Consider the following 20,517-nt stretch of genomic DNA (forward strand, 5'->3'; position numbering starts at 1 on the left):
ATTCGTCAACAGGACACAGACCGTGTCCTGTGGAGTTTATATGCTTTTGCACGCGTGCGGCATGTGTGTCACACTTAGAGTATAAACTCCATTAAACCTTCTAGGTAAGGACGGTCAATATATTCATCATTACAATCTTTTTGTCTTGAAAACACAGCTCTATCGATTTGTTCCACGATCCGTATTTCGTTTCCGTTCTTGTGACCATCAACAAACACCTGACATTAGCTCCTACCTTGGGACTGTCCGAGACCACGACACCTGTCAGGTAGTCCCGTAACAGCTCGAATGGGGACTCAGTGGTTACCAAGGACGCTACGGCTTACACACTGTGAGTTATAAATAGCTACCGTGCCGTCCCGCATACAGCTATGTGGTTATACCTGTGTGTAGTGATCCAGGTATGCTATTAAACTTCAACTTATTGATATCATTTCTACATAACGGTGTACACACATGGAACGCGACAAAAGCAGCAAGCGAGGCTTTTACTAAACTTTTCTTAAAGTCTTGTGACTTTGCCAAAATTTTCTAAAAGCCGTTAAAACGCAAACATACGAAATCATAACAAACGCATTGAAGTGGGAGGTGTACCTGCCAACAATATAATGCGATTGTCTTTATGTTTATTATATCAAAATCGTTGTTCCGATTCCACCTGTAGTTCTCACGGGTGGCTGGTCCGTAATACTGGGACCACCAACACTATCAGATAGTTTAGTCCTGGGGTCGCTCGGGGTGGGGAATCTGATGAAGATATGGTATACGGAATTACAACGGATTGGGTATGTTTACACCACTATGTCCGTGCTCAATTTGTACACATAGGGGAAGATAGCACGAAATAGCAGTCTTATGTTTGTGAAAATAGTTACATATATGCCCCAGGTCCTTTTGATGTTCCTGGCACGACTCGTTTTACCGTTTTGAAGTCCCTGTCGCTACATATGATACTCGCCTTGACGTCCTCGACTCCACATGTGGTACCCCTCTTGACGTCAAGTCAATGCACGACCTCTGCTACCTGTTAAGTAGGTGGTATGTATGGTAACGATATGATATTCATGACCTCGTAACCGCAAGTAAGAATCGTTTTTTATAGAAGCACGACCTTCATTTGTGGGTATAGCCAGTCTGTAAGGAAATTAGAATATACAGAACATCCAAGACGGTAGTCTTGGAAACGCCCAGTTGTCCAATCTCAAATTGTTTATCACGTTTTGGATTAGCTTCCTGATGATAGGGCGTCCGCGTCATCATTCAAAAAATCAAATCCGTTGGTGTCAAATGCAATTCTTGTCGACTGTTGAGTATTGGCAATGGCAGTTCAGGAGCCAAAACTAGTGTGAACTCGTCTTCGTTCTCTGTCTATGGTGTGGCGTGTTTCATACGTTATTCATGAATCGCAAATAAATGTTTTTCTTTGTCTTCGTTCAGACGGTACTAGGATGTTTTAAATCTTTTTTTCGTGAATCCAACTCGGCCAGTTGCAGCATGAAGTATCAAGACTTCATTAAAAAATTATAAATGATGAAAGCATATTATATAGGAAGTGGTTTCTGACGCCCTGCTCGCTCGTAACGCCACAAAAGGCTATCATGCTTGTGCTTCAGATAGATAAATGTTTGGGGTCGATCGATGAACTGCTTTATATAAGAACAAGTCCGCGTGAAATAATTTGCACGTATCACTTTAAAGCTGATTTTAAAGTAGATGTGGACAAAATATTTCATGCTAAGCGAAAGGAAATTCGTATCCTGTTCAGCACAGATTGGTCTGAACTTGTATCAAATGAAATCCGTATCATAAGATATGTATATTTAAAAAATGCAAATAAAAACACTATTTAACACACACACACACACACACACACACACATAAATATACAGTATATATAATTCATACTCAATGCGTTATGTGTCCATATTTAACTTCTAAATCTCAGGATAACCTTTTATGTTAATTTGCACAAATTTAATACGACATTCTAGCATACACAGAACGTGAACAGTGCTAGAAATAACAAACTACCGTGCCTTTTTTTCCTCTGCTGGAGTTTGTATTGTGTGATAAATTAACTTCGTTCTCCGACGAAAAGGATTTATCGTGTTTCACGCTGACGTTAACGAACTAGTGTGTATCAGGACTAACCCTTGATGATGTCTACGAATAAAAACTATGTTATATTTCACTATAACCATTGTTTTTCATCTTTTAGTAAACTATTAAAAAATGACACACCAATACAAGTTTTGAAATGTATTTGACGTTTATAATCTCTAAATCTTTTCTAAAAACAGATTGATTATGTAACAGAACAAGGAAAATACCTCCCTTCCAAGCGCCCGTATAGGAATCGAACCCGTGTCTTCAAAGTCATTACCAACGGTGAGACTTTCTCTCACTACTTTACTTTTTATTTCAAATTTCCAACACCAACACAGCGGAGAGTCACGGAACCTCGGGTTCATTAACGCATTAAAGAATCACGTCAAATACACCCACTCATAATGGATGTCAGAAAACGTGATGGAACAAACACGTGACCGATATTTTACACGTGTTACATATGAGGCCATTATCGCTATTAATCCTAGAGATTATTTTAACAGACCTGGAAACATCATGGTAAAATTTGTTACAATTTCAGCCATTTTCTCCCTTATTATTAGGTTTAATGTTTTATGAAAGTTTGGAAACTGCGTTTCAGAAATTATGTAAAACCATTTATTGAAGAGATTGTAATGTAAGTAGCATATTTATAGAGATTCGAGTTTGTAAAGTCTTTGTGACGGTTTAAGTGTATATCATTTCAGAATATTTTGTTGATATAAACAATCAACAGGATTAGATAGCAGGTTTAAGCCTATATAAGTCTTCTCCCAATACAACATGGTGGTCAGACATAAACATAATATACCATAAACATACATACATACATACACACACACACACACACACACACACACCCTCACACACACACACACACACACACACACACACACACACACACACACACACACACACAACACACACACACACACACACACACACACACACACACAGACATACATACATACATACATACATACATACATACATGCATACATACATACATACATTACATACATTACATACATACATACATACATACATACATACATACATACATACAAACCTTACATTACGTATATACAATCATAAATTAAGTGTTGACAGACTGATCAATTCTAATCAATTTTAAATTATGAGAGACAACTCTCTTATGATTAAGATAATTACCAATCCACCAGCTTTTCAGTTTACTATGTCTTATGATATTAAAAAAATGTGCAAAACATGTACTTTCTCTCTCATATAAAAGGGGTTGGGGGGAATAACTATTAACCAGCATTCATCACATTATTGATAAAAGTTGAAGTAACTATGATTATGGAAGGATATATTTTTTTCCAATTAGATTTTGCTTTAGGTTTTAGATTTGTTCTATAATTTCAACTCGTGTCAGTAGATATTTAGTAAGACATTAAAGCATTTCTGTATCATCAATATACTTAATTACAGCATCAAACAATGATTTATTGATGTGGGTGGTACAGATTGGGCAGCCATGCAAAACATAGTCTAGTTCATAGCGGTTATGATTATGGTTGTTAAGGGTTTGTAATATACTTTGTCTAGGGTTCACATATCTAGGGCAGTCAAAAAGGAAATTTGATGTATCTGGTAGCATGGTATTAAAACAGTTTTTCAAGCTAATAATTATCATCGTTACACATAACATTAACATCAAGGACACTACCTGTCACATGTAAACACCTGAGAGGAACACATACTTAATTGTTTCCTTTTGTCATTTTTATTTCCTAAAACGTTTTCTATTTACTTTCAATATGCTGTCAGATAACTGCCATAAAGATACACATTTTAAAATGCATTCATATTGCATTTTATCTGAAATCAGATTGTATTTATTGTGCATAGCAAAGAAGGGGAAAATTTTACATTACGTTAGAGACACGTTCTGAAAGGCATTACATTATCAACGGTTTCTGATTAAAAGTTTGTATAACATACATGTGCCTTCTTGTTTACTTCTGAAAATACAGGCGAGGGACATATCGTTTATCTGTAAAAAAAATAACTGAAACTATGAGAAAACAGTCTGGGTTTTCTATTTTTCTGAAATTACAGGCGCGAGACATAACGTTTGTCTGTGTAGAAATTAAATGAATCTATAAAGAAAATAGTCTGGGTTTTCTATTTTATATGCTTTGGGGGTGTATATTGGAGGAAAATTACATTTTAATCAGATGTATGTACTCAATACATAAATATCAACGATGCACTTTTAGTCATTTTCATGTTCTACTGTATATAATTCTAAATATATATTAAAAGGTGTTATTCACTCGTGTTTCTTTTATACAATCTTCGAGATCGCAGGTTGTAGTCACCACTGCTTGACTTTTAGTCCCCGGGGTTTGCCGTAACCAGCATGTCAGCATGCCACGTTTTAATTCCTTCGAACAGATGCACGGTTCAGAAAATACATATGTATATAACATTGGTATTCGATTATCAGATGTATGGAAATTGAAAAAAAAAAATCAAATTGTTGAGCTGGTGCCCATCTTTTGACTTTTGTGCACTGATGTCTATAGTCACGTGACCTGTTTCATCAACACCATTATAACTGTTATCACGTCAGCAGTAGCGAGTGGTTTGCCGTGTTGTTGCAGCAGCCATAACACGTGTTCTTAATCCTACGACTCTTATGGACTATTAGAACACGTGATGATAAAACCATGTGACCAATCTTTTGTTAATGCTCTCAATCTGCCTATTTCAAGTTCAGTTAACTCAACGTTCCAAACCGCACTTGTACTGACAGATAATCTATGCAGAACCGGAAACATCAAGGTAAATTCTGCTTTAATTTCAATAATTGTGTCCTCTACCTTATTTTTAAGGCTTGGAGACATTTGTGAAGTGTTTGTGTAAACCATGCATTGGGGATTTGAGTTTTAAATTTTATTTCATTCATTTTATTTCATTCATTTCATTTCAGTACAAATTTTAGATATGATGAGAGTGGCAAATACGATCAAGAGAGTGAATGACACATCTTTCAATCAAAGTTTCTTCCTGCGTTCATCTTCCCAACCAGGCAGTCCAATCATAAGACATTTTGGTGAGATAGGGTCTAACGCTATGCCTCCGATGGTTCACCATAGAAAAACATACCAGAATCAATTCGGACTGAACAAAATTGTCTTGAATCAAGTCTGTCTACCACTCCATAATGAGACATCGCCGATATGTCACCAAGTGGAAACCAGCTCAGATGTCGGTATTCCTGTGCGCGCAAAACGACAGTTTGTACCAAGCAACAAAAAGGACGGTTCTTACTGGCTAAAACGATGTAAGAATAATGATTCTGCCAGAAGATCTAGATTCAAACGGAAATGCATGGACAAAATCCTAGAGAAAAAGCTAGCTGTTTTACAGAGCGAAAATTGCAGGTTAAAACTTCACCTCAAGATGTATAAACAAAACTCGGAAAAACATTCATTGACTAGCACAGACCAAACGGTCAGTACTAGAAATGCGTTCGACGCATACTCGTGTTTCCAAAACGGAGATAGCTTTCCGAACAGATCTTATCCGGAGGCGACCAATATGACAATGTTGAGTCATTCTAGTGAGGACGAAAACGACTCGTCACAGAGCCCATTTACCTACGATTATGGTAAGAACATATAATTATTTTTCATGAATCAATGGGTAATTTTAATGATGTAATCGTTTTCATTATGTGCCTTTTTGTACAAACCATTGATATCACGTGAGCATGTATTTATATGGTGTGATTAATATATCAGAATCAATGTGATTAATTTCATATAAGTAAATGGACATTTTTCAAATGTCCTTTCATGAAAACAAACTCGGTAATCTGTATTTCCAGTAAATATCTTTTACATTATATACTTCCCAGTTTAGTTTTTATCGCCATTTGTTGTTTAAATAAAAACAGCCTCGATCATCCCCAGTAGATCACCCTGTCACTGTTGTGTCCAGAAGAAAGACAGGTCACCCCTGTCTACCAGAACATAACCAAGTCAATCTTGTCAACAAAGTAAATAATCCAGTCACCTTTGTTACCAGTAGATAATTTGATCCCCTTTGTTACCAGTAAATAATCTGATCACTTTTGTTACTCGTAGATAATCTGATCACCTTTGTTACCAGTAGATAATCCAGTCACCTTTGTTACCAGTAGATAATCTGATCACCTTTGTTACCAGTAGATAATCTGATCACCTTTGTTACCAGTAGATAATCTGATCACCTTTGTTACCAGTAGATAATCTGATCACCTTTGTTACCAGTAGATAATCTGATCACCTTTGTTACCAGTAGATAATCCAGTCACCTTTGTATCCAGTAGATAATCTGATCACCTTTATTACCAGTAGATAATCTGATCACCTTTGTTACCAGTAGATAATCCAGTCACCTTTGTATCCAGTAGATAATCCAGTCACCTTTGTATCCAGTAGATAATCCAGTCACCTTTGTTACCAGTAGATAATCCAGCCACCTTTGTTACCAGTAGATAATCCAGTCACCTTTGTTACCAGTAGATAATCCAGTCACCTTTGTTACCAGTAGATAATCCAGTCACCTTTGTATCCAGTAGATAATCCAGTCACCTTTGTTACCAGTAGATAATCCAGCCACCTTTGTTACCAGTAGATAATCCAGTCACCTTTGTATCCAGTAGATAGATAATCCAGATAATCTGATCACCTTTGTTACCAGTAGATAATCCAGTCACCTTTGTTACCAGTAGATAATCCAGCCACCTGTGTTACCAGTAGATAATCCAGTCACCTTTGTATCCAGTAGATAATCTGATCACCTTTATTACCAGTAGATACTCCAGCCACCTGTGTTACCAGTAGATAATCCAGCCACCTTTGTTACCAGTAGATAATCTGATCACCTTTGTTACCAGTAGATAATCTGATCACCTTTGTTACCAGTAGATAATCCAGTCACCTTTGTTACCAGTAGATAATCTGATCACCTTTGTTACCAGTAGATAATCCAGTCACCTTTGTTACCAGTAGATAATCCAATCACCTTTGTTACCAGTAGATAATCCAGTCACCTTTGTTACCAGTAGATAATCCAGCCACCTGTGTTACCAGTAGATAATCCAGCCACCTGTATTACTAGTTACCAGTAGATAATTCAGTCACCTTTGTTACCAGTAGATAATCCAGTCACCTTTGTTACCAGTAGATACTCCAGCCACCTGTGTTACCAGTAGATAATCCAGCCACCTTGTATCCAGTAGATAATCCAGTCACCTTTGTTACCAGTAGATAATCTGATCACCTTTGTTACCAGTAGATAATCCAGTCACCTTTGTTACCAGTAGATAATCCAGTCACCTTTGTTACCAGTAGATAATCCAGTCACCTTTGTTACCAGTAGATAATCCAGCCACCTTTGCTGCCTTCCTTAGCCAGTGTGGTATTCAGTTGACGTTTTAGTGGTTTTTGTCCCTTCATTCACACAAGTTCCTTAACAAATTATCTTGACTGTTTAAACGACCTGTTTATCAGAACAATTTTTGCAGATTATTGGTTTTATTAAGTTTATTACCATATTTTTCTTTAATAAGATATATTTTATATCTTCAAAAGACTTCCATTAAGAAGGATTAGATAACTAGCCAACTTATGCAATTCACCCCGAAATAAATTACCTGAATTATGTCTTAAATGAATATTAAAAAGAGACAAGATATAAATGATAAGCAGTGAGAAAATAAATCAGTTAATAAAATTATACACCTTGTCATGATACTATTTTAGTCCAACAGATTTGACGTAATAATAAGGGTTAGCGGTATTTCTATAGATCCAAATGCTATTTATAATTATGTAACATAAAGTAAATATTGACAATTATATACTGCAGTTGAATGCACTATAGGGCTTATCTTCTAAACTCTAAATTTGATATGATAAAATGTATTATTGACTTGTTTGTAATTAATGATTAAAGTGTAACAGCACTGTAATATTGATAAAAGGATGGTTATATAATGACGGATATCATATAATGATGCTATGATCCAGTTTATGTAACTGTAGGAAATATAGATTTAATTTTCGTGCAAAATACTGGATAGGTGACGCCGCCTAATTGTATAGGTCTAACGTCACATCGGTTGCTATGCTATCGACATACCTACTTACATTAACACAGGGAATGCTTCCTTTTGATAAGTTTTGCACTTACACGTGTTGATTAATATCTACAAACCTCTCTTGCAACACTTAGTGTATATATTACATAACGGTAACGTGTCAGGAATATTCAATACGGAAGGTATGTAGTCACATTAGCAAACGAGGATTATCTGTATCGATAACCCCTCTATAATATTTACTTGTCTGGTTCTACCTACTAAGTGTATTCATACCATGTGGTTTGTGATGACACAATTTATGTATACAGTACAAACTGGTTGTTGTTTACTTACATGTACAGAAAAATCAATAGTATTTCGTTTTCATTATTGTCACAATGTCAGATAAGTTTGAACAAACCAAGCGCAAGAAAACCATCTCCACACAATTTTAGAATTAGCTACCGTAGAGCAAAATAATCATACAACTGTTCCGCCCTTCTTGTACTCGCCGTAATGCCTACGTGAATAGATTGTTGAAACTTAGGGCATTAATTGTTGAAACCTAAAGAGAGCTAGGCGCTAAACATACGCACCGTTACTTTTTAAACATGAATATAGCTATGATTACATCAAATATTTACTCATTAATATTTTTTTTTTTTCAAAATATACTTAAAGTGTCTTTATATTTTATGTTCTTCAGGCAAATATCCGAATTTGTCAGGTTCACCATTGTATACATCTGACCAGGAAGTGTGGAGATCGACAGGTTCCAATCAGTTTAATGATGGAAGAAATATTTCGGACTACAATGCGTTGGACTCTGACCGTAACCAAGATGATTTGATGTCGACAGAAAACCCAGACGAGAAAATTTCGAGTCTGCACTCTATCAGAAATGTTCAAAGAGTTCCTCATAAGTTGCGTTTAAAAAAGAACATGTGTTCCATTTTTGATCGATGTTATGTATCAGATAAGAAAGTTTCAAGTGAAGATTAGTGATATTGTCTACCATATCTTATTAAAATCCATCTCCACCATTCCATAACTATACAGATTGTACAAAAGACACAAATAATACGATTTTAGAATCAGATACAAACGAGCCAAACAATGAATGCAACTGCATCGTACAGTTGTTTCGTCCTTCAAGGACTCGTCAGTGATGTTCAGGGCCTAAATTTTGAAATCTAGGTGGCGAGTGAGAGAGAGAAAAAAAAATAAATAAAAAAGGAAAGAATTTGCCAATGTCTTTCAATAAGTCTCGTAATTTTCAGATATCTGATACTAAAAAACACACCCACCCACAGAAATTGTTTTTAGGTACATATGAATACCGTTAACCGTGCAACAATTTGAATTAAAACGCGTGACAGGTGCTAATTAGATTCCACTTTCGTGACAGATGTTATATCTTTATATGTAAATTACAATGGTTTGCATAACGTTTTACTTTTCAATATATATCGGTAAAATAGTCTAGCTGGGTCTTGAAAATACTTGAGAGAGCTTATACATTAGCGAAACATTTACATAACCGGTTTTATAAAGAAAAAAAATAAAAAAAAAAAAAATCCACCTAGATATGCATGTCAGGTTTGAGATGAGCGTACTTTAATCAATTCTAAAACGTTTAGAGAGGGCGCTACGTGAGGCACATTGAAGTATTACTGATTTACCATCTTATGCCATAAATGAATAGAACGAGACGAAAACTTATATTTGTCCCTAAAGTAGGTATAGTGTATGATTTAATCAACATTGAACGCTGTAGAATCATCAATTCTAAACTTTCTATCGCTTATTCCTCTTTGTACATTAAAATTTTGCGATTCTGTTGAATAACATATCCTTTTCTTTAACTTCTTTAAAATCAGCCCGTCATTGGTGATACAATATATTGTTTACGTGAGGACAGAAAACTTAATATTCTTCAGACCAGACACGAACGTAGTGCTCTAATATACGATCTTTATCTTGATAAAGGTAAAATAGCCCCGAATGGTGGCTACTGTTGTGAAAGTGTCTATCGTTTTATGTTTGTCAATCTTATACGTATGTTCATACTGCATCGTTAGATAATTAAGTATGTTTATCACTTTTTAGTTTGTACTCTTTGGTGAAAAAATCTGGTTTTGAATATTGTACAAAACACACAAGTAAATAGCATATTTCAATACGAATTCAGAGCTAGAGTAAAGCTCTTTAAGTTCGAAAAGTTATGTAATGTCTTTTTCCAATTTAGATCGATGAAATATATTTAAAGTCAAAACAAAAGTGAAAGAGAGAGTGAACACTGCCGCAGTACATAAGTATAATAGGCCTACATGTCCCTTGTCCTGTCAACTGTAATTCAGTGGTCACGAGAAGAAAAATGTTTAATTTGAACTCTCTTTGTCATTGTCGGTAAACACAAATAAACTACAAATGAAACGCTTGCATTGAACTGTCTTGTCATGGCATTTATAGACGATATAAATGACAAAGCTTTGCAGGTAAAAATATATTGTGCGCTACCACAAACGTCATAACACGAAATTATGAACATTTTCTAGTCTACATATCTTGTTTCCCTACGATGATTATACCCTGAATGTATTATACGTCATTTTTATTGACAGTGTAAATCGTTAAGTCGAACAGCCATTTTGACGGCGAAACGTCACCAGTTCTATGCCCATTATACTAACGTGTAAATGGTAAATATCTGGATGGCATTTATTGTATCATAAATCGCGCATGTTTCTTGTTAGTTTATATTATTTGCTGTACAAATGTAAATATTAATTATCATTGACTGAAAAAAGATCGGAACATCTTGTAGTCATCCTGTATTTGAAACTGTGTTTAGTGCAAGAATGTATCTATGTATGTACAATTAATATATATAATGAACATGATCTAGTAATACAAATGTTAACGTGTTTTATTTGGATGTACAACACATTATCACTTTCTGGTTCTACATATTTACACGACATAAATGGAATTAGCGCAAAACGTTCAGTGACTAAAGTACTAAATTGAGTTAACCGATAAAACATGCTTGATGCACGTTTTACCATATACACGTGTAGGGGTTGTAACAATTACATTGTATATTATATAGGTAATTGTCTTTTGTTTGTTTCAAAACTTATTTCGGATGTGTTGATGAATGTGTGAAATAAATGATAATTATTAGTAGAGTGTTTTAATCGTGGAATGTTTTAACCTACAGGAAGGACAAGGATGAAATTTTGTTTGTACGGTGTGAAAGTATCACTTAATTTATCGTGTATCTTCTTTGTGTTTCAATCGTAAATAAAAGATTTCTGAAATAATACATCGAAATTACCTTTCTATTTCTACCTCCTTATAAAGATCTCCGTCTAAACACATGCTATTAAGTCAAACGCAGTACGAGCCCAATCTAGTGACCACTGTGCAGTGACAGGTAACAGATAAACGTGGAGTTTTAGAAAGAACAGCTAGAACGACTCTCACTAACAAGTATAACACGAACCAAAGTGGGACAATGTCCAAAAATGAGAGACAACTCTTTGCTCTTTTGCCCTATTGGGCCCGCCCCTTCTGCCCTATGGGACAGAGGTCAACCATTTAAACCAAACTGAGTCTCTTTTACCAAAGAATGCTTCAGACCAAATTTGAATTTGCCCCCTATTAGGCCCGCTCCTTTGGCCCCATAAGGCCGAGGCCTACCATTTATAGGGGGAAAAAGATCACCCTTCACCAAAGCTAGCTTCAGATCAAAGTTGGGCAACATTCATCCCGTGAAGTCCATTATAACCCTTTAATTTCTCTCATCATATGAAAATCTTTGATATTAGCCAAATTGCATGTTTTCATTACTCATGGAAAATCAATTAAATCTAAATCGTTTCTCAACTAAGTTGTATCTTAGATATTTTGGATTAAAATCCTGCAAACGTTGTATAACTACTTGACGTCATCAACGGAGATAGAATTAATGTTCAAACACTACTCTGATTACGATTAAATGTCCACTCTTTAGCTCAGCAAATGTCGACAGAACAGAAGTCAAACACTACCCTTCATCAATTGCAGCCATAGCATTATCATCGCCGTTGCCTATATCAACCATTGCTTTATCATCGCCCTTTCCTACATCAACAATTGTTTTATCAACGCCGTTTCTTATATCAGCCATTGTTTTATCATCGCCGTTTCTTATATCAACCATTGCTTTATCATTGCTCTTTCTTATATCAACCATTGTTTTCTCATCGCCGTTTCCAACATCAACCATTGTTTTATCAACGCCGTTTCTTATATTAATCATTGTTTTAACGTCGTCGTCTTCGATATCAACCATTGTTTTATCATCGCCGTTTCCCACATCAACCATTGTTTTTTCATCGCCGTTTCCCACATCAACCATTGTTTTATCATCGCCGTTTCTCACATCAACCTTTGTTTTATCATCGCTGTTTCTTATATCAACCATTGCTTTATCATCGCTGTTTCTTATATCAACCATTGTTTTATCATCGCCGTTTCCCACATCAACCATTGTTTTATCATCGCCGTTTCCTACATCAACAATTGTTTTATCATCGCCTTTTCCTATATCAACCATCGTTTTATCATCGCCTTTTCCTACATCAACCATTGTTTTATCATCACCGTTTCTTATATCAACCATTGTTTTATCATCGCCGTTTCTTATATCAACCATTGTTTTATCATCGCCGTTTCCCACATCAACAATTGTTTTATCAACGCCTTTTCTTATATCAACCATTGTTTTATCATCGCCTTTTCCTACATCAACCATTGTTTTATCATCACCGTTTCTTATATCAACCATTGTTTTATCATCGCCGTTTCTTATATCAACCATTGTTTTATCATCGCCGTTTCCCACATCAACAATTGTTTTATCAACGCCTTTTCTTATATCAACTATTGTTTCATCATCGCCTTTTCCCACATCAACCATTGTTTTATCATCGCCTTTTCCTACATCAACCATTGTTTTAGCATCGCCGTTTCCTATAACAACCATTGTGTTATCATCGCTGTTTTCTACAACAACCATTGTTTTTTCATCGCCGTTTCCCACATCAACCATTGTTTTATCATCGCCGTTTCTCACATCAACCTTTGTTTTATCATCGCTGTTTCTTATATTAACCATTGCTTTATCATCGCTGTTTCTTATATCAACCATTGTTTTATCAACGCCGTTTCTTATATCAACCACTGTTTTATCATCGCCGTTTCCCACATCAACCATTGTTTTATCATCGTCGTTTCTTATATCAACCATTGCTTTATCATCGCCGTATCTTATAACAACCATTATTTTATCATCGCCGTTTCCCACATCAACAATTGTTTTATCATCGCCTTTTCCCACATCAACCATTGTTTTATCATCGCCTTTTCCTACATCAACCATCGCTTATCATCGCCGTTTCCTACATCAACCTTTGTTTTATCATCGCCGTTTCCTACATCTACCATTGTTTTATCATTGCCGTTTCGTACAGGAAAAGAATAAAAATGAACGTGAAGAAGAGAATGAATGAAGGGTCGTACAGGAAAAGAATAAAAATGAACGTAAATAAGAGAATAAATGAAGGGGTCGTACAGGAAAAGAATAAAAATGAACGTAAATAAGAGAATAAATGAAGGGTCGTACAGGAAAAGAATAAAAGTGAACGTGAAGAAGGGAGCAAATGAGGGGTCGTACAGGAAAAGAATAAAAATGAACGTAAATAAGAGAATAAATGAGGGGTCGTACAGGAAAAGAATAAAAATGAACGTAAATAAGAGAATAAATGAAGGGTCGTACAGGAAAAGAATAAAAATGAACGTAAATAAGAGAATAAATGAAGGGTCGTACACGAAAAGAATAAAAGTGAACGTGAAGAAGGGAGCAAATGAGGGGTCGTACAGGAAAAGAATAAAAATGAACGTAAATAAGAGAATAAATGAACGGTCGTACACGAAAAGAATAAAAGTGAACGTGAAGAAGGGAGCAAATGAAGGGTCGTACAGGAAAAGAATAAAAATGAACGTGAAGAAGAGAATAAATTACCCTACAACATAAGTATCCCTCTCTCAGAGTATAGTGATAATGTTACCTTACAACATAAGTATCCCTCTCTCAGAGTATAGTGACAATGTTACCCTACAACATAAGTTTCCCTCTCTCAGAGTATAGTGATATTGTTACCCTACAACGTAAGTACCCCCTTTCAGAGTGTAGTGATAATGTTACCCTACAACATAAGTATCCCCCTCTCAGACTATAGTGATAATGTTACCCTACAACATAAGTATCCCCCTCTCAGAGTATAGTGACAATGTTACCCTACAACATAAGTATCCCCCTCTCAGAGTATAATGATAATGTTACCCTACAACATAAGTATACCCTACAACATAAGTTTCCCTCTCTTAGAGTATAGTTATATTGTTACCCTACAACGTAAGTACCCCCTTTGACAATGTTACCCTACAACATAAGTATCCCCCTCTCAGACTATAGTGATAATGTTACCCTACAACATAAGTATCCCCCTCTCAGACTATAGTGATAATGTTACCCTACAACATAAGTATCTCCCTCTCTCATACTATAGTGATAATGTTACCCTACAACATAAGTATCCCTCTCTCAGAGTATAGTGATAATGTTATCCTACAACATAAGTATCCCTCTCTCAGACTATAGTGATAATGTTACCCTACAACATAAGTATCCCCCTCTCAGACTATAGTGATAATGTTACCCTACAACATAAGTATCCCCCTCTCAGACTATAGTGATAATGTTACCCTACAACATAAGTATCCCTCTCTCAGAGTATAATGATAATGTTATCCTACAACATAAGTATCTCCCTCTCTCAGAATATAGTGATAATGTTACCCTACAACATAAGTATCCCCCTCTCAGACTATAGTGATAATGTTACCCTACAACATAAGTATCCCTCTCTCAGAGTATAGTGACAATGTTACCCTACAACATAAGTATCCCTCTCTCAGAGTATAGTGACAATGTTACCCTACAACATAAGTATCCCTCTCTCAGAGTATAGTGATAATGTTACCTTACAACATAAGTATCCCTCTCTCAGAGTATAGTGACAATGTTACCCTACAACATAAGTATCCCTCTCTCAGAGTATAGTGATAATGTTACCCTACAACATAAGTATCCCTCTCTCAGAGTATAGTGACAATGTTACCCTACAACATAAGTATCCCCCTCTCAGACTATAGTGATAATGTTACCCTACAACATAAGTATCTTCCTCTCTCAGAGTATAGTGATAATGTTACCCTACAACATAAGTATCCCTCTCTCAGAGTATAGTGACAATGTTACCCTACAACATAAGTATCCCTCTCTCAGAGTATAATGACAATGTTACCCTACAACATAAGTATCCCCCTCTCAGACTATAGTGATAATGTTACCCTACAACATAAGTATCCCCCTCTCAGAGCATAGTGACAATGTTACCCTACAACATAAGTATCCCTCTCTCAGAGTATAATGACAATGTTACCCTACAACATAAGTATCCCTCTCTCAGAGTATAGTGATAATGTTACCCTACAACATAAGTATCTCCCTCTCTCAGAGTATAGTGAAAATGTTACCCTACAACATAAGTACCCCCATCTCAGGGTATAGTGATAATGTTACCCTACAACATAAGTATCTCCCTCTCTCAGAATATAGTGATAATGTTACCCTACAACATAAGTATCCCTCTCTCAGAGTATAGTGATAATGTTACCCTACAACATAAGTATCCCCCTCTCAGACTATAGTGATAATGTTACCCTACAACATAAGTATCCCCCTCTCAGACTATAGTGATAATGTTACCCTACAACATAAGTATCCCTCTCTCAGAGTATAGTGACAATGTTACCCTACAACATAAGTATCCCTCTCTCAGAGTATAGTGATAATGTTACCCTACAACAGAGTATAGTGATAATGTTACCCTACAACATAAGTATCCCTCTCTCAGAATATAGTGATAATGTTACCCTACAACATAAGTATCCCCCTCTCAGACTATAGTGATAATGTTACCCTACAACATAAGTATCTCCCTCTCTCAGAGTATAGTGATAATGTTACCCTACAACATAAGTATCCCCCTCTCAGACTATAGTGATAATGTTACCCTACAACATAAGTATCCCTCTCTCAGAGTATAGTGACAATGTTACCCTACAACATAAGTATCTCCCTCTCAGAGTATAGTGACAATGTTACCCTACAACATAAGTATCCCTCTCTCAGAGTATAGTGATAATGTTACCTTACAACATAAGTATCCCTCTCTCAGAGTATAGTGACAATGTTACCCTACAACATAAGTATCCCTCTCTCAGAGTATAGTGATAATGTTACCCTACAACATAAGTATCCCCCTCTCAGACTATAGTGATAATGTTACCCTACAACATAAGTATCTTCCTCTCTCAGAGTATAGTGATAATGTTACCATACAACATAAATATCCCTATCTCAGAGTATAGTGACAATGTTACCCTACAACATAAGTATGCCCCTCTCATACTATAGTGACAATGTTATCCTACAACATAAGTATCTCCCTCTCTCAGAGTATAGTGATAATGTTACCTTACAACATAAGTATCCCTCTCTCAGAGTATAGTGACAATGTTACCCTACAACATAAGTATCCCCCTCTCAGAGTATAGTGACAATGTTACCCTACAACATAAGTATCCCTCTCTCAGAGTATAGTGACAATGTTACCCTACAACATAAGTATCTCCCTCTCAGAGTATAGTGACAATGTTACCCTACAACATAAGTATCCCTCTCTCAGAGTATAGTGATAATGTTACCCTACAACATAAGTATCCCTCTCTCAGAGTATCCCTCTCTCAGAGTGTAGTGACAATGTTACCCTACAACATAAGTATCCCTCTCTCAGAGTATAATGACAATGTTACCCTACAACATAAGTATCCCTCTCTCAGAATATAGTGATAATGTTATCCTACAACATAAGTATCCCTCTCTCAGACTATAGTGACAATGTTATCCTACAACATAAGTATCTCCCTCTCTCAGAGTATAGTGATAATGTTACCTTACAACATAAGTATCCCTCTCTCAGAGTATAGTGACAATGTTACCCTACAACATAAGTATCCCTCTCTCAGAGTATAGTGACAATGTTACCCTACAACATAAGTATCCCTCTCTCAGAGTATAGTGATAATGTTACCCTACAACATAAGTATCCCCCTCTCAGAGTATAGTGATAATGTTACCCTACAACATAAGTATCCCCCTCTCAGACTATAGTGATAATGTTACCCTACAACATAAGTATCCCTCTCTCAGACTATAGTGATAATGTTACCCTACAACATAAGTATCCCCCTCTCAGAGCATAGTGACAATGTTACCCTACAACATAAGTATCCCTCTCTCAGAGTATAGTGATAATGTTACCTTACAACATAAGTATCCCTCTCTCAGAGTATAGTGACAATGTTACCCTACAACATAAGTATCCCCCTCTCAGACTATAGTGACAATGTTATCCTACAACATAAGTATCTCCCTCTCTCAGAGTATAGTGATAATGTTATCCTACAACATAAGTATCTCCCTCTCTCAGAATATAGTGATAATGTTACCCTACAACATAAGTATCTCCCTCTCAGAATATAGTGATAATGTTACCATACCACATAAGTATCTCCCTCTCAGAGTATAGTGACAATGTTACCCTACAACATAAGTATCTCCCTCTCTCAGAGTATAGTGATAATGTTACCCTACAACATAAGTATCCCTCTCTCAGAGTATAATGATAATGTTATCCTACAACATAAGTATCTCCCTCTCAGAGTATAGTGACAATGTTACCCTACAACATAAGTATCCCTCTCTCAGAATATAGTGATAATGTTATCCTACAACATAAGTATCTCCCTCTCTCAGAATATAGTGATAATGTTATCCTACAACATAAGTATCTCCCTCTCAGAGTATAGTGACAATGTTACCCTACAACATAAGTATCCCCCTCTCAGAATATAGTGATAATGTTACCCTACAACATAAGTATCTCCCTCTCAGAGTATAGTGACAATGTTACCCTACAACATAAGTATCCCCCTCTCAGACTATAGTAATAATGTTACCCTACAACATAAGTATCCCTATCTCAGAGTATAGTGACAATGTTACCCTACAACATAAGTATGCCCCTCTCATACTATAGTGACAATGTTATCCTACAACATAAGTATCTCCCTCTCAGAGTACATAAGTATCTCCCTCTCTCAGAGTATAGTGATAATGTTACCTTACAACATAAGTATCCCTCTCTCAGAGTATAGTGATAATGTTACCTTACAACATAAGTATCCCTCTCTCAGAGTATAGTGACAATGTTACCCTACAACATAAGTATCCCTCTCTCAGAGTATAGTGACAATGTTACCCTACAACATAAGTATCTCCCTCTCAGAGTATAGTGACAATGTTACCCTACAACATAAGTATCCCTCTCTCAGAGTATAGTGATAATGTTACCTTACAACATAAGTATCCCTCTCTCAGAGTATAGTGACAATGTTACCCTACAACATAAGTATCCCTCTCTCAGAGTATAGTGATATTGTTACCCTACAACCAGAGTATAGTGACAATGTTCTCTCAGACTATAGTGATAATGTTATCCTACAACATAAGTATCTCCCTCTCTCAGAATATAGTGATAATGTTACCCTACAACATAAGTATCCCCCTCTCAGACTATAGTGATAATGTTACCCTACAACAACATAAGTACCCCTCTCTCAGAGTATAATGACAATGTTACCCTACAACATAAGTATCAATGTTACCCTACAACATAAGTATCCCCTCTCAGAGTATAGTGACAATGTTACCCTATCTCCCTCTCTCAGAGTATAGTGATAAATCCCCTCTCAGAGTATAGTGACAATGTTACCCTACAACATAAGTATCCCCTCTCAGAGTATAGTGACAATGTTACCCTACAACATAAGTATCCCCTCTCAGAGTATAGTGACAATGTTACCCTACAACATAAGTATCCCCTCTCAGAGTATAGTGACAATAATACCCTACATCATAAGTATCCCTCTCTCAGAGTATAGTGTGTTTTGTTTGCTGGTGATCCGCAGCAGCATTAGTACCCGGAGACAAATCCATCTGAAACACTTGACATATTTATACAAACTGGTGTCAAGTATTATCTCATCACCTCTCTGGGAAGATAGTTGTCATATGGTACTATTGTTTTTTGTCGATGAAATTAATAAAATGTGCACACAAGCCTGAAAAAATTCTGAACTTTCATAAAAAGCAAAGCTGAGATCATGTATTCCATACAAGTATGCGTTTTTATGCACATGATAAATCTATATTGCTTTGACATATATTCACAAAACTTCTATTTTTTCCCCATTTCCTTTTTATATCTACTTATACATACCTGAGATATGGGTATAAACCATATTCTAATATGCAGTGCTTCAGAAGTTGGTGTCAAAAGCAAGAAAACTATATTTTAAAAAAAGATCACTTCCTACTGATCCTAACTTCTTTAAGGAAGAAACAGGAGAGACAGATTTTTCGGGGCTTAGACAGTGCTAAGTCAAAAAGGAGAAATATTCTTAAAATATTTTTGGCAATATCATCATATCTTTTATATTCATCTATAGTTTACGATCATCTTTTGTCCAAAGTTTGTTTCTTATGACCCTGAAATTTGGAACATTCTAAATGTCGATGTATCACATGACTTGTGAATGTCCGAAAAGGGAAATAACTCTCCTGACAATTCATTCCATACATCTGTATCTCATCATCATTCTTCAACAGTTATATTTATCATTACATAAACATTACTGCTGTGTTCACAAGGAATTTGGTGCATGAATATTGATTAAAGATCATAAATGAAGTTTCGATAGAAAGTTATCTGTGAAAAAAAAAAAGACAATACTGAAGATTTTCACTTCACCATAATCGTTTCTAGTAAATCTTATCTTTATAAAACGCCAATTCAAGCAGGAGTTGTTCTCAGATGAAAATGTGACAGACCAAATGATAGACTGAATCACACAAGGGGTTAAAATATTTAGTCTCCTCTGGTCAGTCAAGTAAGAGACTATAGTTTATAAAGAAAAAAAAAAAAACCATCACAATTTGAGTTAAACATTATTTTCATTTAATTCAGTTTTTTTTATCATTTTCATATAAATAATATATATAATATATA

At 35.8% G+C, this 20,517-nt stretch overlaps 2 protein-coding genes across 2 annotated transcripts; one reads left to right on the forward strand and one right to left on the reverse strand.

The window, feature by feature from the left end:
* The first annotated feature begins 5,085 nt into the window (after positions 1-5,085).
* Positions 5,086-9,214, forward strand: LOC132551748 (nuclear factor interleukin-3-regulated protein-like). The gene is made up of 2 exons (XM_060215881.1): positions 5,086-5,752; positions 8,919-9,214. The coding sequence occupies exons 1-2, from the start codon at positions 5,086-5,088 to the stop codon at positions 9,212-9,214; spliced, it is 963 nt and encodes a 320-aa protein (XP_060071864.1).
* Positions 9,215-12,263: 3,049 nt separating this feature from the next.
* Positions 12,264-13,640, reverse strand: LOC132551749 (protein PFC0760c-like). The gene has a single exon (XM_060215882.1). The coding sequence runs from the start codon at positions 13,638-13,640 to the stop codon at positions 12,264-12,266; it is 1,377 nt and encodes a 458-aa protein (XP_060071865.1).
* Between the last annotated feature and the right edge of the window lie 6,877 nt (positions 13,641-20,517).

Source organism: Ylistrum balloti, unplaced genomic scaffold (genome assembly GCF_031769215.1).
Source record: "Ylistrum balloti isolate Yb309-2 unplaced genomic scaffold, AGI_CSIRO_Ybal_v1 Utg370212, whole genome shotgun sequence".
NCBI lineage: Eukaryota > Metazoa > Mollusca > Bivalvia > Pectinida > Pectinidae > Ylistrum > Ylistrum balloti.